The 13680-nt window shown below is 45.5% G+C and overlaps 1 protein-coding gene across 2 annotated transcripts in view; it reads right to left on the reverse strand.

Annotated features, from left to right (window-relative positions):
- Positions 1 to 13680, reverse strand: part of EEA1 (early endosome antigen 1) — a 157966-nt gene that overhangs the window by 12388 nt on the left and 131898 nt on the right. For both annotated transcript variants that reach the window (XM_079774076.1, XM_079774077.1), the window contains one exon: positions 6266 to 6448. In XM_079774076.1, the coding sequence (XP_079630202.1) occupies positions 6266 to 6448 (183 nt within the window). The remainder of the gene's footprint in view (positions 1 to 6265; positions 6449 to 13680) is intronic.

Below are 13680 nucleotides of genomic sequence, written 5' to 3' on the forward strand. Positions count from 1 at the left end.
ATCCCTCTCACAATCCAGGACTGCTGGCTCCCAACTGCTTGCCTGCCTGCCTTCCTGATTGCCCCTAACCGCTTCTGCCTGCCAGCCTGATCACCCCCTAACCACTCCGCTGCCAGCCTGGTTGATGCTTAACTGCTCCCCTGCCAGCCTGTTTGCCCCCAACTTCCCTCCTCTGCCAGCATGGTCACCCCTAACTGCCCTCTCCTGCAGGGTTGATCACCTCCAACTGCCCTCCCTTGCAAGCCTGGTCCCTCACAACTGCCCTCCCTTGCAGGCCGGGTGCCTCCCAACTGCCCTCTCCTACTGGCCATCTTGTAGTGGCCATCTTGTGTCCACATGGGGGCAGGATCTTTGACCACATGGGGCAGCTATATTGTGTGTTGCAGTGATGATCAATCTGTATATTACTCTTTTATTAGATAGGATAGAGGCCTGGTGCACAGGTGGGGGCCAGCTGGTTTGCCCTGAAGGGTGTCCCTGATCAGGGTGGGGTTCCCTTGGGGCGTGGGGCGGCCTGAGCGAGGGGCCTGTGGTGGTTTGCAGGCCGGCCACACCCCCTGGCAACCCAAGGGGAGGCCCTGGTATCTGGAATTTATTTTCCTTCTACAATTGAAACTTTGTAGCCTGGAGCGGAGCCAAGCCTGCTGCTCCCTGGGGCGGCAGCCATTTCTGTGGCAGTTAATTCACCTTCTACAATTGAAACTTTGTAGCCTTAAGCGGGTGAGCCCGGCCAGGGTATGCAGAAAGCTTTGCTTCCCCTGTTGCCGCCAGCGACCCTTGCCTGCTCTCTCAAGCTCCATTCTGCCGCCATTTGTTTGAATTTGTTTACCTTCTATAATTGAAACTTTGTAGCTTGAGTGGAGGTTTAGGCCTGCAACAGCTATGGAAAGCTTGGCTTACTCTGTTACCTGGGAAACCTTGTTCTCTGTGGCTGTAGCCATCTTGGATTGGGGTTAATTTGCATACTCGCCCTGATTGGCTGGTGGGCGTGGCTTATGTAGCAGAGTGATGGTTAATTTGCATATTACCATTTTATTAGAGAGGATTATACAGGATAGCTAACGAATAATTTCTGCAGTGTTCTGTAATAGCTATTTCTATTTTGTCCCTTCAACAATTTTCTCCTTTAAAATTTTTTATTTTTTCTTGATGACGGCTGAAATGACATAAGGAAGGGTACTAGGCTAAGAAGATTCATATTAATTCTGAACTTACCCTAGAATTTCACTTCACTCAGGGTGAGAGATTAACAGTTAAGTTCCACTTCAACCTTTCCTCAACAACAAATAGCACACAGCACAGCCAATTTGAAATTCAGACAAACTTAAGTATTTCATAAATAACCCAGAAGATGGGGCTAAAGGCATAGATTAGGCCAACCCACCATCTTCCATTCTACTGGTGTCTTGGTGTACACCCTCAGCCCACAGATGGCAGCCTTGCCTTAGACAGGTGTCATGTTACAAGGTTCTGAACCTCTCTTCTTCTTTCTTATACACAACAAGATCATATAAAACCACTGAAGCAATAGAAAAATAATGGCCGATGACTATCTCTTATTCTGGCCTATAATATCATTTGAATTTCCATAGGAATTTACTTCTTTTAAAAAAAAATTAACTTCCTAAGTAATTCAGATAATTCTCATTTTGGAAGCATTAATACAGAATTCATCACTACTCTATTTTATTAAAAAAATTCTAGTGAATTTATGATAAAAGAATAAAAGGCTATGAATCAGAATAACTGAGATCTAATCATGGTTCTGTAATTGTGCAACACTAAGCTTGTCACAAACCAAGCCAGGCTTCAGTCTACACAAGGAAGGCCTTAATCTATACAAGGAAGCTCTAGAATAGTGGACTACTGCATGGTCTCTTAATAGTTGTAAAACTCTACAGCAGACTTAGCCCGCTGCCTTTCACTTTTTACCCATATTTACATTTGAATGATTCTTTTATGTATAAAAATATTAGTACTGCCTGGCCGGCATGGGTCAGTGGTTGAGCATTGACCTATGAACCAAAAGGTCACAGTTTTGTGTTTGTTTGTTTTTTATATTTTTTTATTGATTCCAGAGAGGAAGGGAAAGAGATAGAGAGAGATAGAAACATCAATGATAAGAGAGAATCATTGATTGGCTGTTTCCTGCACGTCCCCTACTGCGGGGGATCGAGCCTGCATCCCGGGCATGTGCCCTTGGCCGGAATCGAACCTGGGACCCTTTAGTTCGTAGGCCAATGCTCTATCCACTGAGCCAAACCGGCTAGGGCATGAAGGTCACAGTTTGATTCTAGTCAGGGCATATGCCAGGGATTGCAGGCTCAATCCCCAGTAGGGGGCGTGCAGGAGGCAGCCAATCAATGATTCTCTATCATTGATGTTTCTACCTCTCTCTCCCTCTCTCTTCCTGTCTGAAATCAATAAAAATATATTTAAATATACATGTGTTTGTATGTGTGTATAGATATATATATTAGTACATAATGTAGCTTTCAGGCATAAAAAAAAACAGTTGTTGGCTTAATGAAAGGATATTGATTTAAGAGATCTAAGTCCTGTAACTATGTTATGTTCGTGGGTAAAATATTTTAAAAAGAGTGTGATTTCTGTAGGACTTCTATGAGCAGTCAAGTTTCATTTCCTCTATCAACTAAATACCCTTTAAATTCATCCACATTCTCCATCCTTACTATTACCAGCCCAAGTCACCATCATTTGCAACTGGAGTACTGCAAAGTCTCTTCTCTAGTCTCTACATTCCACCATGTTCCCCTACAATCAATACATCCCTTATCCTATAGCCAGTCATTGGCCTAAAATACAAATCTGGACAAATCCTTTCAGTGGTTCCCTACTACCTTTAAAATAAAGTCCAAACTCTTCCACAAACCTTCCCTAATTTTCAATAGTGTTATAAAGAAAAACATAAATAGGCCTTGGCCGGGTAGATCAGTTGGTTAGAGCATCATCCCAATAGTCAAGATTGATCTCTAGTCAGGACACATACAAGAAGCAGCCAGTAAATGCATATATAGGTAGACCAACAAATCTCTCTGTCTCTTCCTCTCTTTTTCTCCCTTCCTTTCTCTCTAAAATCAATCAATAAAGTTAAAAAAATAATAATTTAGCCCTAGCCAGTTTGGCTCAATGGATAGAATGTTGGCCTGTGGACTAAAGGATCCTAGGTTTGATTCCAGTCAAGGGCACATGCCTGGGTTGCCAGTTCAATCCCCAGTGGGGGAGTGCAGGAAACAGCCAATCAATGATTCTTTCTCATCACTGATGTTTCTATCTCTCTCTCCCTCTCCCTTCCTCTCTGAAATCAATAAAAATACATTTTAAATAATAATAATAATAATAATAATAATAATAATAGTTTAAAGCTATGTAAAGAGGATATGTTTCAGGTGTGTGTTTTTTTCTTATAACAACTCTTACTAATTTTGAACTTAACTAATCTATCTATATAAAACCCTAATATGCAAATTGACCAATGGTGTAACTACCAGCGGAATGACCAGTCGCTATGACATGCACTGACCACCAGGAGGCAGGTGCTCAACTCAGGATCTGCCCCCAGCCCGCAGGCCCTGACCGGTTGTGGCAGCGGGGGCAGGGCCAGTGAGCGGGCAGTGCCAGGCTAAGGTGGGTAAGAGCAGGGGCCCCAATCATTCCGCTGGTTGCCCCACAGATTGGCCCCGATCGCCAGCCAGGCCTAGGGACCCTACCCATGCACAAATTTCATGCACCAGGCTTCTAATATATATATGTGTATATATATATATATATATATATATATATATATATATATATATATATAATCTATCTGTTGGCACTACAAAATTATTTTTCTCAATTTCCTTTTTTTAAAATATATTTTATTGATTTTACAGAGAAGAAGGGAGAGGGATAGAGAGTTAGAAACATCAATGAGAGAGAAACATCGAGCAGCTGCCTCCTGCACACCCCCTACTGGGGATGTGCCCGCAACCAAGGTACATGCCCTTGACCGGAATCGAACCTGGGACCTTCCAGTCTGCAGGCCAATGCTCTATCCACTGAGCCAAACCGGTTAGGGCTCAATTTCCTATTTTTGTGTCAAATCATTAGTCACCACTCATTCCTTGCAGACTGTATGTATTGAGCCCCTCTGTTTCATCTTGTCTATCTCAGAAACCCTTTCTGTTCCATCCTCTTTAATCGAAATCCTAGTTCTAATCAACTCCCACCTTGATTACTGGAATGTGTGGTGGAAGGAAGGGAAGATAGCCTGTTAACTAATCTCTTTAACACTAGTTTACCCCAGGTACAATCCCAGCTGTATGTAAACCACTTCAGGTCAAGTTGCCTAAATAACTATTTTCTTCATTTTACTCCTCTTCATTTTCCCCCCAAATGTAAAGTCCAATCATCCTTGTTAGGCATCTAAGATACTTCATAGTTTGATCCAAACCTTTTTAACCTTAGCTTCTAAACACAAACCATCACTCTAGCAAGACAATTATCTTAACTGTCTTCTGGCTTTGCTTATTCCCACTACAGCACCTTTTCTCAAACATGCCACTGAGTGAAATGATCTTCCTTAGACAGTCTCTGTATTCAAATTCCATGTATCCTTCAGGACCTGTCCAGTCCTGCCTCCTTCATAAAGCCTCCCCTATAGTAACAGCCTATGAATAAAATACAGACCTAGTATATTTACATACATTACATATATAAATACTCTATGATTTTCAGAATTTTTAATAATGCACTTTAAATTACAAAAACTCAAACACAAAACACAAATATTACATTTCAGGAAAAAGAAAAAAGAGGAAGACAGAACTGGCTTATTCTTCTATGGGAGAATATAAACGTTCCATTTTCCTTAGAAAACTGATACCTTAATGTTACATGAAAATTATTTATTCTTTTTCCATATCCTTCATTTTAATAAACATGATACTTTATCTAATCAAATAGTATTCCATATCTATACTAATAAAAGGGTAATATGCAAATTGGTCAGGATGCCCTCACCGTAAGGACCGAACAGCAGGCTGCATGGGGTGACCAGGCTGGCGGGGGCGGGCAGTGAGGGGGTGACCAGGCCAGTGGGGGGGGGCAGTGTGAGGCAACCAGGCCAGCGGGGGGGGGGAGCAGTGTGAGGCGACCAGGCCAGCGGGGGGGGGCAGTTGGGGCAACCAGGCCAGCGGGGGGGGGGGGGCAGTTGGGGGCAACCAGGCCAGCAGGGGGGGGCAGTGAGGAGCAACCAGGCTGACAGGGGGGCAGTTGGGGGCGACCAAGCTAGCAGGGGGGCAGTTAGGGGCGACCAGGCTGGTGGAGGGACAGTTGGGGGCAACCAGGCCGGCAAGGGGGGCAGTTGGGGGCGACCAGGGCAGCAGGGGGGACAGTGAGGAGCAACCAGGCTGACAGGGGGGCAGTTGGGGGCAACCAGGCTGGCAGGGGGGGGCAGTTAGGGGCGACCAGGCCAGTGGGGGGACAGTTGGGGGCAACCAGGCTGGCAGGCATAGGTGGTTAGGGGTGATCAGGCTGGCGGGGGGGGGGGGGTCAGTAAGGGATGATCAGGCAGGCAGGCAGGTGAGCAGTTAGGAGCCAGCAGTCCCAGATTGTGAGAGGGATGTCCGACTTCCGGTTTAGGCCCGATCCCCGGGATTGGGCCTAAACCAGCGGTCGGACATCCCCCGAGGGGTGCAGGCTGGGCTGAGGGGACTCCCCCATGCATGAATTTCATGCACCTGGGCCTCTCGTGCTTAGATAATAATGCTAAATTTACTTTGAGCTATAACCTCCTAATTTTAATCATCAGGCATTCCAGTAGTCTTAAGAAGGTAACAAATATATAAAACTAAAGTCATATGTTTCACCTGACAGGAAACAATAAAACTGCTTTCATTTTCACAAGTAGTTTACATTTAAAACTCCTTAGACTTTTTAACTGTAGGACATTTTAAAGTTTTTATTTTACATAAAGATAGCAAAGTCCCTAGATAAGCTAATATGTTAGCAATTAATAAATTGCCACATTTTTACTATTACAGGTGTTATTTAAAAATGCATATACTTATACATGTATTTTGTTATAAGACAATTTCATTTTTAAAATGCATGCTACTCCAAAAATAATCATTTAATAGAAAACAAGTGCAAAATTCCACAAATATTAACATTCCCTTGCCCATTTTGGTTGAAACCAATCATTTAATGAATGTCTATAAACAACTTACTGATTTTTATGAAAAAATATAGTTTACTATACCTTAAGATCTTGCCTTGTTGCAAGAAGGTCAGATTCCTTCCCATAGAAATCAGACTGAAGCTGTTTTAGGTTTTCCTGACTTTTTTCATACGTGTTTTGTAACATTGACATTTTCTCCTTCTCTTTTGCAAGTTCCTGCGCTGCTTGGGTTAACTGCTGCTGTAGTTTATTCTCAAGCTCTGTCTGAAACATACAATTGCTATTTAAAATGGTATGCATACCAAAAATCAGTTACAAATATAAAATGAAATCCACACAATTAAGAAGATTCCTGATGACAGACTAACCTGCATCCATGCCCTATAATTATTCTACTTTAGTAAAAAGTAACATACTTACCTTATAGTTACAAAGTTAAAGAGTTACAAAATCCAACAAGTCCCAATTTCAAAACCAGAAACTTAAAAAGCAATTAAATAATGAAAAAAAGCATGTCATTGGGAAGTCCTAAGTATAAAGGTCTCAGGAAACTGAGGGTAACGACCACATTCTGATGGAAGATGCAGTGCTAAAGGCTGTATGTACTAGTAGAAGATGATATAGCTCAAAGTTAAACTAAAGGAAATTACTCCATGAAACAAATTAAAAAGCCATTACTGTGTTGAAGTTATTGTTTTTTCTCCTTGAAATTAAAAAATAAATTAGGAAATCTCTCCAGGTCATCTTTATTAACATCAAGACAGAAAAGAAAATCTTCCAAAGGTCCAACTCCTCCAAACTCCAAAGTTGTCTTTAGTTTTTAAGAAGACTCAGTAGCTATGCACAAATTATGGCATAATTAAAATGCATGTGTGCACAGTATTAAAATAAGAACTTGGCTTTTAACTATACCACTTCAAATAAACTGTTATTGAGGTCACCAGCAACCATCTTGTTCCAAAATCCAATAGCTATGTCTTTGTCCACATCTTACTTGACCTCCCCACAGTACGTGAAATACTTGATAGTGTCCCCTCCTAGAAACATTCTTCAACCTGGTTTCTGGGCACCTATGTTTTACGTTCTCCTACCTCACTGGTCATTGCTCCTTAAAATCTTTTACCAGCTCCTCCTCTTCTGTTTGACTTCTCAACATTATAAAGCCCAAGTTTCTGTCCGTGGCCCTCTTCTGTTCTATACTAGAGGCCGGGTGCACGACATTCGTGTACTCGGGGAGGGGGGGTCTCACAGTCCGGGAGCCCTCAGGGGATGTCCAACTAATGGCGGGAGAAGGCCTATGCCACAATCGGACATCCTTAGTGCTGCTGCAGCGTCGGGCCACTGAGCTCTCCAGTCGTCAGCCTGGCTTGTGGCTGAGTGGCGCTTCCCCTGTGGGAGCGCACTGACCACCAGGGGGCAGCTCCTGTGTTGAGCATCTTTCCTCTGGTGGTCAGTGCATGTCATAGCGACTGGCCGTTCAGTCAATTTGCATATTAGCCTTTTATTATATAGGACTAGAGGCCTGGTGCACGAAATTCGTGCACGGGCGGGGGTGTCCCTCAGACGGGCCTGCACCCTCTCCAATCTGGGACCCCTCGAGAGATGTCCGACTGCCCATTTAGGCCCGATCTCAGTAGGATCGGGCCTAAATGGGCAGTCGGACATCCCTCCCACAATCCAGGACTGCTGGCTCCCACTGCTCGCCTGCCTGCCTTCCTGATTGCCCCTAACAGCTTCTGCCTGCCAGCCTGATCACCCCCTAACCACTACCCTGCCAGCCTGATTGATGCCTAACTGCTCCCCTGCCAGCCTGATTGCCTCTAACTGCCCTCCCCTGCAGGCCTGGTCACCCCTAACTGCCCTCCCCTGAAGGCCCAGTTGCCCCCAACTTCCCTCCTCTGCTGGCCTGGTCACCCCTAACTGCCCTCCCCTGCAGGCTTGATTGCCCCCAACTTCCCTCCCTTGCAGGCCTGGTCCCTCCCAACTGCCCCCCCCCCCCCCGCTGGCCATCTTGTGGTGGCCATCTTGTGTCCACATTGGGGCAGCCATCTTGTGTGTTGGAATTATGATCAATTTGCATATTACTCTTTCATTAGATAGGATAGAGGCCTGGTGCATGGGTGGGGGCCTGCTGGTTTGCCCTGAAGGGTGTCCTGGATCAGGGTGGGAGTTCTCTTGGGGCGTGGGGTGGCCTGGCGAGGGGCCTGTGGTGATTTGCAGGCCGGCCACACCCACCAGCAACCCAAGCGGACACCCTGGTATCTGGGATTTATTTATCTTCTATAATTGAAACTTTGTAGCCTTGAACGGAGGCCAGGGCAGGCCAGGGTGTACAGGAACTTGGCTTCCTCCATCGCTGGGGAAACCCAAGCCTCCTGTTCGCTCCGTGGCTGCATCCATCTTGGTTGGGTTAATTTGCATACTCGATCCTGATTGAATGGTGGGTGTGGCTTGTGGGTATAGCAGAGGTATGGTCAATCTGCATATTACTCTTTTATTAGATAGGATAGTCTCTATCTCTAAGATCTCAACTAGACTCAAGGCTTTAAATATAATTTATTGCCCAACTTGTGTGGCTCAGTGGTTGAGCATCGACCTATGAACCAGAAGGTCATGGTTTGATTCCCAGTCAGGTCATATGCCCAGGTTATGGGCTCGATTCCCAGTGTGGGGCATGCAGGAGGCAGCCGATCAATGATTCTCTCTCATCATTGATATTTCTCTCTCTCTCCTCTTTCCTCTCTGAATCAATAAAAAATATATTTTTTAAAAAATCATTTATTTTAGCTTTAACCTCTCTGCCTAAACCCTGGGTTCATTATCCAAGTACTTCCCTGGCATCTCTACTTGAGTGATTGACAGATAATCTATCTCAAGCAGAATCCTTTATTAATTACAGCAAACCTGCTCATCAAAAAGCTACTACTTCCCCCAATAAATATGGTCATCCATCTATTTCCATAAGTCCCAAACCTAGAGTTATTCTTGATTCCTCTTTCATCATCTCTTACCATCTAATCTATCAGCAAATCCTGATGACTCAACTTCCAAAGTATATTCTCAAATCATCCACTTCTAACACTTTAGTTCATGCCATCATCATGTACTTTCTGAACTATTGCAATAGTTTTTCAGTGCCTTCCTTGCTTGCTTTTTATCTCCCTTTAGTCAGGCTGTACGATTCTCTGCTCAAAATTCTCCAACTGAGTCTAACTGTCCTTAGAATAAAATATATCATTCTCTGTTATCTTATAATCAACATGTTTGCATGTATATGCTTTGGTCCCTGTCTACTTCTCTTGAGCTCACCCCATATCACTCTTCTTCTCTCCCACTATACTTAACCTATATTAGTCTTCTCTTTTTAGAAATACCAAGCTTGTTCTAGCCTTGAAGTCTTTGCACTAGTTGTCTCCCCTGACCTTTATATTTTGTACTAGAGTCCAGGTGCACGAAATTCGTGCATGGGGGGGGGGGTGTCCCTCAGCCCAGCCTGCACCCTCTCCAATCTGGGATCCCTCTCACAATCCAGGACTGCTGGCTCCCAACCGCTCACCTGCCTGCCTGCCTGATCACCCCCTAACCACTGCCCTGCCAGCCTGATCGACGCCTAACTGCTCCCCTGCCGGTCTGGTCAACCCTAACTGCCCTCCCCTGCCAGCCTGGTCACCCCTAACTGCCCTATCCTGCTGGCCTGGTCACCCCCAACTGCCCTCCCCTGCCGGTCTGGTCCCTCCCAACTGCCCTCCCCTGCAGGCCTGGTCCTCCCCAACTGCCCTCCCCTGCAGGCCTGGTTGCCCCTAACTGCTCTCCCCTGCTGGCCTGGTCGCCCCCAACTGTCCTCCCCCACAGGCCTGGTTGCTCCCAACTGCCCTCCCCTGCAGGCCTGGTCTCCCGCAACTTCCCTCCCCTGCAGGCCTGGTCCCCCAAAATGCCCTCCCCTGCAGGCCTGGTCCCCCCAACAGCCCTCCCCTGCAGGCCTGGTTCCCCCCAATTGCCCTCCCCTGCAGGCCTGATTGCCCCCAACTGTCCTCCCTTGCAGGCCCGGTCCCTCCCAACTTCCCTCCCCTGCTGGCCTAATCACCCAAAACTGCCCTCCCCTGCTGCCCATCTTATGGTGGCCATCTTGTGTCCACATGGGGGCGGCCATCTTTGACCAAATGGGGGCGGCCATTTTGAGTTGGAGTGATGGTCAATTTGCATATTACCGCTTTATTATATAGGATATTATCTCAAATCTTCAGAAAGGCTTTGTTGATCACCCAGCCTTCAATAGGACTCTGTCTCATCACTGTCTTGTACATCACCTTGTTTGGTTTCTTCCCCCAAGAAAGTATAAGTTCTATGAGAACAGATTCCTCATCTGTTCATGGCTATATCTCTAAAACCCAGAATTGTGCCATGGCATAAAATAGTAATATTTCTTGAATAAATGAGTGACAAATAGATTTGAAGCAGAAAAGCCTGAAATGTCTAAGGGACTATTGTAATGGTCCAGATAAGAGAAAAAGACAGCCTGGACTAAAACTGTGGCAGTGGGAAATGAAAAGAGGGGATGGATAGAGGCCAAGGAGGCAGACTGACAGAGGGTGTTGCTCACTGCCTATAGAGGAAAATGGGTTGATTTCCCCCACACAATATCTGGTAACATCCCATGTCACTTCCATTTTCATTTCCTATATTTTAGATTTTTCATAATGAAGAATTCCTGGACATCTTTTTCCTTGTTGAAGACTATACTGTATTTACACATTTTCTTTTGTAGAACATTGCTTCTTTTCTTTAACATTTTTCACATATCTACTGTTACTTAGTAACTTTTACGGCTTTCATCTAAGCCCTCTACAAAGTCTCAACAATGACCATAATGGCCCTTCAGGCTTATATTTGGGTCTTCGTTATCTTTACTCTGTCAGACTGATTCACTCATTCATTTAAAAAAATAGTGATAGTTTATTTGTGAAAAGACACAGTTCTCTGACTTTAAGGAACTCAAATCTAGTAGTGGGGAAGTTAAATTTAAAAGAAAAAAAACAGCCCTAGCTGGTTTCGCTCAGTGGATAGAGCATCAACCTGTGGACTGAAGGGTCCCAGGTTCAAGTCCACTAAAGGGCACATGCCTGGATTGCGGGCTTGATCCCCAGTTGGGTGGTGCAGGTGGCAGCCAATCAATGATTCTCTCTCATCATTGATGTTTCTATCTCTCCTTCTCCCTTCCTCTCTGAAGTTAATAAAAATATAAAAAAACAAAACAGATCAAGTCAACAGTTTGATAATTGCTTTAATAGCAGTAAAACTAAAGCCCCAAAGAATACAGAAAAGTCAATGTTTTTCAATTTATCCTTTACAAACTGATACCTTTTTTTCCTCAAAAAAAAAACAACAAAACACCAAAGGTCTGAACACATTTCTCCCTCATTAAAAAGTTTTAGTCCTCCAATATTAAAATTTTTAATTGGAAATAACTATACAACATCTACTGTGATTTGGATTCATCTAATTTTGTGGCCTCAACTCCCCTCACTTCTCTACTTACCATGCACTCCAATAGCTAATGTACTAAATGTTCAAACTTTGCTAATATTATTTTCTGTCTTTGAAATGCCTGACTTCCATATTCTTAAGCTTGCAAAATTATAATCATCTTCAAAGGCCCAGTTCACATGCTAGCTCCATTAGAAAGGCAGTCACAATTTCCACTAAATTCTAATTTTTCTTATATTTCGATTTAAGTTTTTATTTCATTCGCCTCTATTTATTAGAGTTTTCTTTTTCTTTATATACATGCTCCCTCATCCTATATAATAAAGAGGTAATATGCAAATTGACCCTCACATCCTTGCACAAGATGGCCGCCCCCATGTGGTCAAAGATGGCCACCACAAGATGGCTGGCAGGGGAGAGCAGTTGTGGGTGATCAGGCAAGCAGGGGAGGGCAGTTGGGGGGGACCAGGCCTGCAGGGCAGGGCAGTTAGGGGCGACCGGACTGGCAGGAGAGGGCAGTTGGGGGTTACCAGGGCTGCAGGGGAGGGCAGATGGGGGCAATCAGGCTGGCAGGGGAGAGCAGTTGGGGTGATCAGGCAGGCAGGGGAGCAGTTAGGCATTGATTAAGCTGGCAGTGGAGTGGTTAGGGGGTAATCATGCTGGCAGGCAAGAGAGCGGTTGGGAGCCAGCAGTCCTGGATTGTGAGAGGGATGGGATTGGGCCTAAACCAGCAGTCGGACATCCCCCAAGGGGTCCCAGATTGGAGAGGGTGCAGGCTGGGCTGAGGGACACACCCCCCCCCCGCCAGTGCATGAATTTCATGCACCAGGCCTCTATAGTTAAATTATAAGTTACTTAAGAGTAGGGGACCATATCCTACTCATCCTGAATTCCCAAATTAGGTTTTGAATAAAGTGAATGCAGAAACTATTGACTTATAGCCTGCTTGCTGAATTCTTGATCAATGGCTCCTAAACCATCATATATATGATTATATATATATATATATATATATATAGCCTCTAATAAAAGGATAATATGCAAATTAACCATCACTCCGCTACATAAGCCACGCCCACCAGCCAAGTCACGCCCACCAGCCAATCAGGGCGAGTGTGCAAATTAACCCCAGCTAAGATGGCTACCATTGGGTTTCCCCGGCAACAGAAGAAGCTAAGCTTTCCACACACTCTGGCGGGCCCAGGCCTCCACTCAAGGATACAAAGTTTCAATTATAGAAGGTAAACAAATCCAAGCAGCAGCCACGGATCCAGCAGGAGGCTTGGCTCCGCTCCAGGCTACAAAGTTTCAATTGTAGAAGGTAAATAAATTCCAGATACCAGGGCCTCTGCTTGGGTCACCAGCAGCTTGGCTGGCCTGCAAACCACCACAGGCCCCTTGCTCAGGCCTCTCCACGCCCCAAGGGAACCCCACCCTGATTCAGGACACCCTTCAGGGCAAACCAGCTGGCCCCCACCCATGCACCAGGCCTCTATCCTCCTATCTAATAAAAGAGTAATATGCAGATTGACCATCAATCCAACACACAAGATGGCTGCCCCCATGTGGTCAAAGATCCTGTCCCTATGTGGACACAAGATGGCCACCACAAGATGGCCAGCAGGGAAGGGCAGTTGGGAGGCACCAGGCCTGCAAGGGAGGGCAGTTGGAGGCAATCAACCCTGCAGGGGATGGCAGTTAGGGGTGACCAGGCTGACAGAGGAGGGAAGTTGGGAGCAAACAGGCTGGCAGGGGAGCAGTTAGACATCAATCAGGCTGGCATGGGAGTGGTTAGGGGGTGATCAGGCTGGCAGGCAGAAGCGATTTAGGGGCAATCAGGAAGGCAGGCAGGCGAGCAGTTGGGAGCCAGCAGTCCTGGATTGTGAGAGGGATGTCCGACTGCCCGTTTAGGCCCGATCCCACTGGGCAGTCAGACATCTCTCGAGGGGTCAGACATCTCTCGAGGGGTCCCAGATTGGAGAGGATGTAGGCTGGGCTGAGGGACACCCCCC

The sequence above is a fragment of the Cnephaeus nilssonii genome (assembly GCF_951640355.1).
Source record: "Cnephaeus nilssonii genome assembly, chromosome: 6".
NCBI lineage: Eukaryota > Metazoa > Chordata > Mammalia > Chiroptera > Vespertilionidae > Cnephaeus > Cnephaeus nilssonii.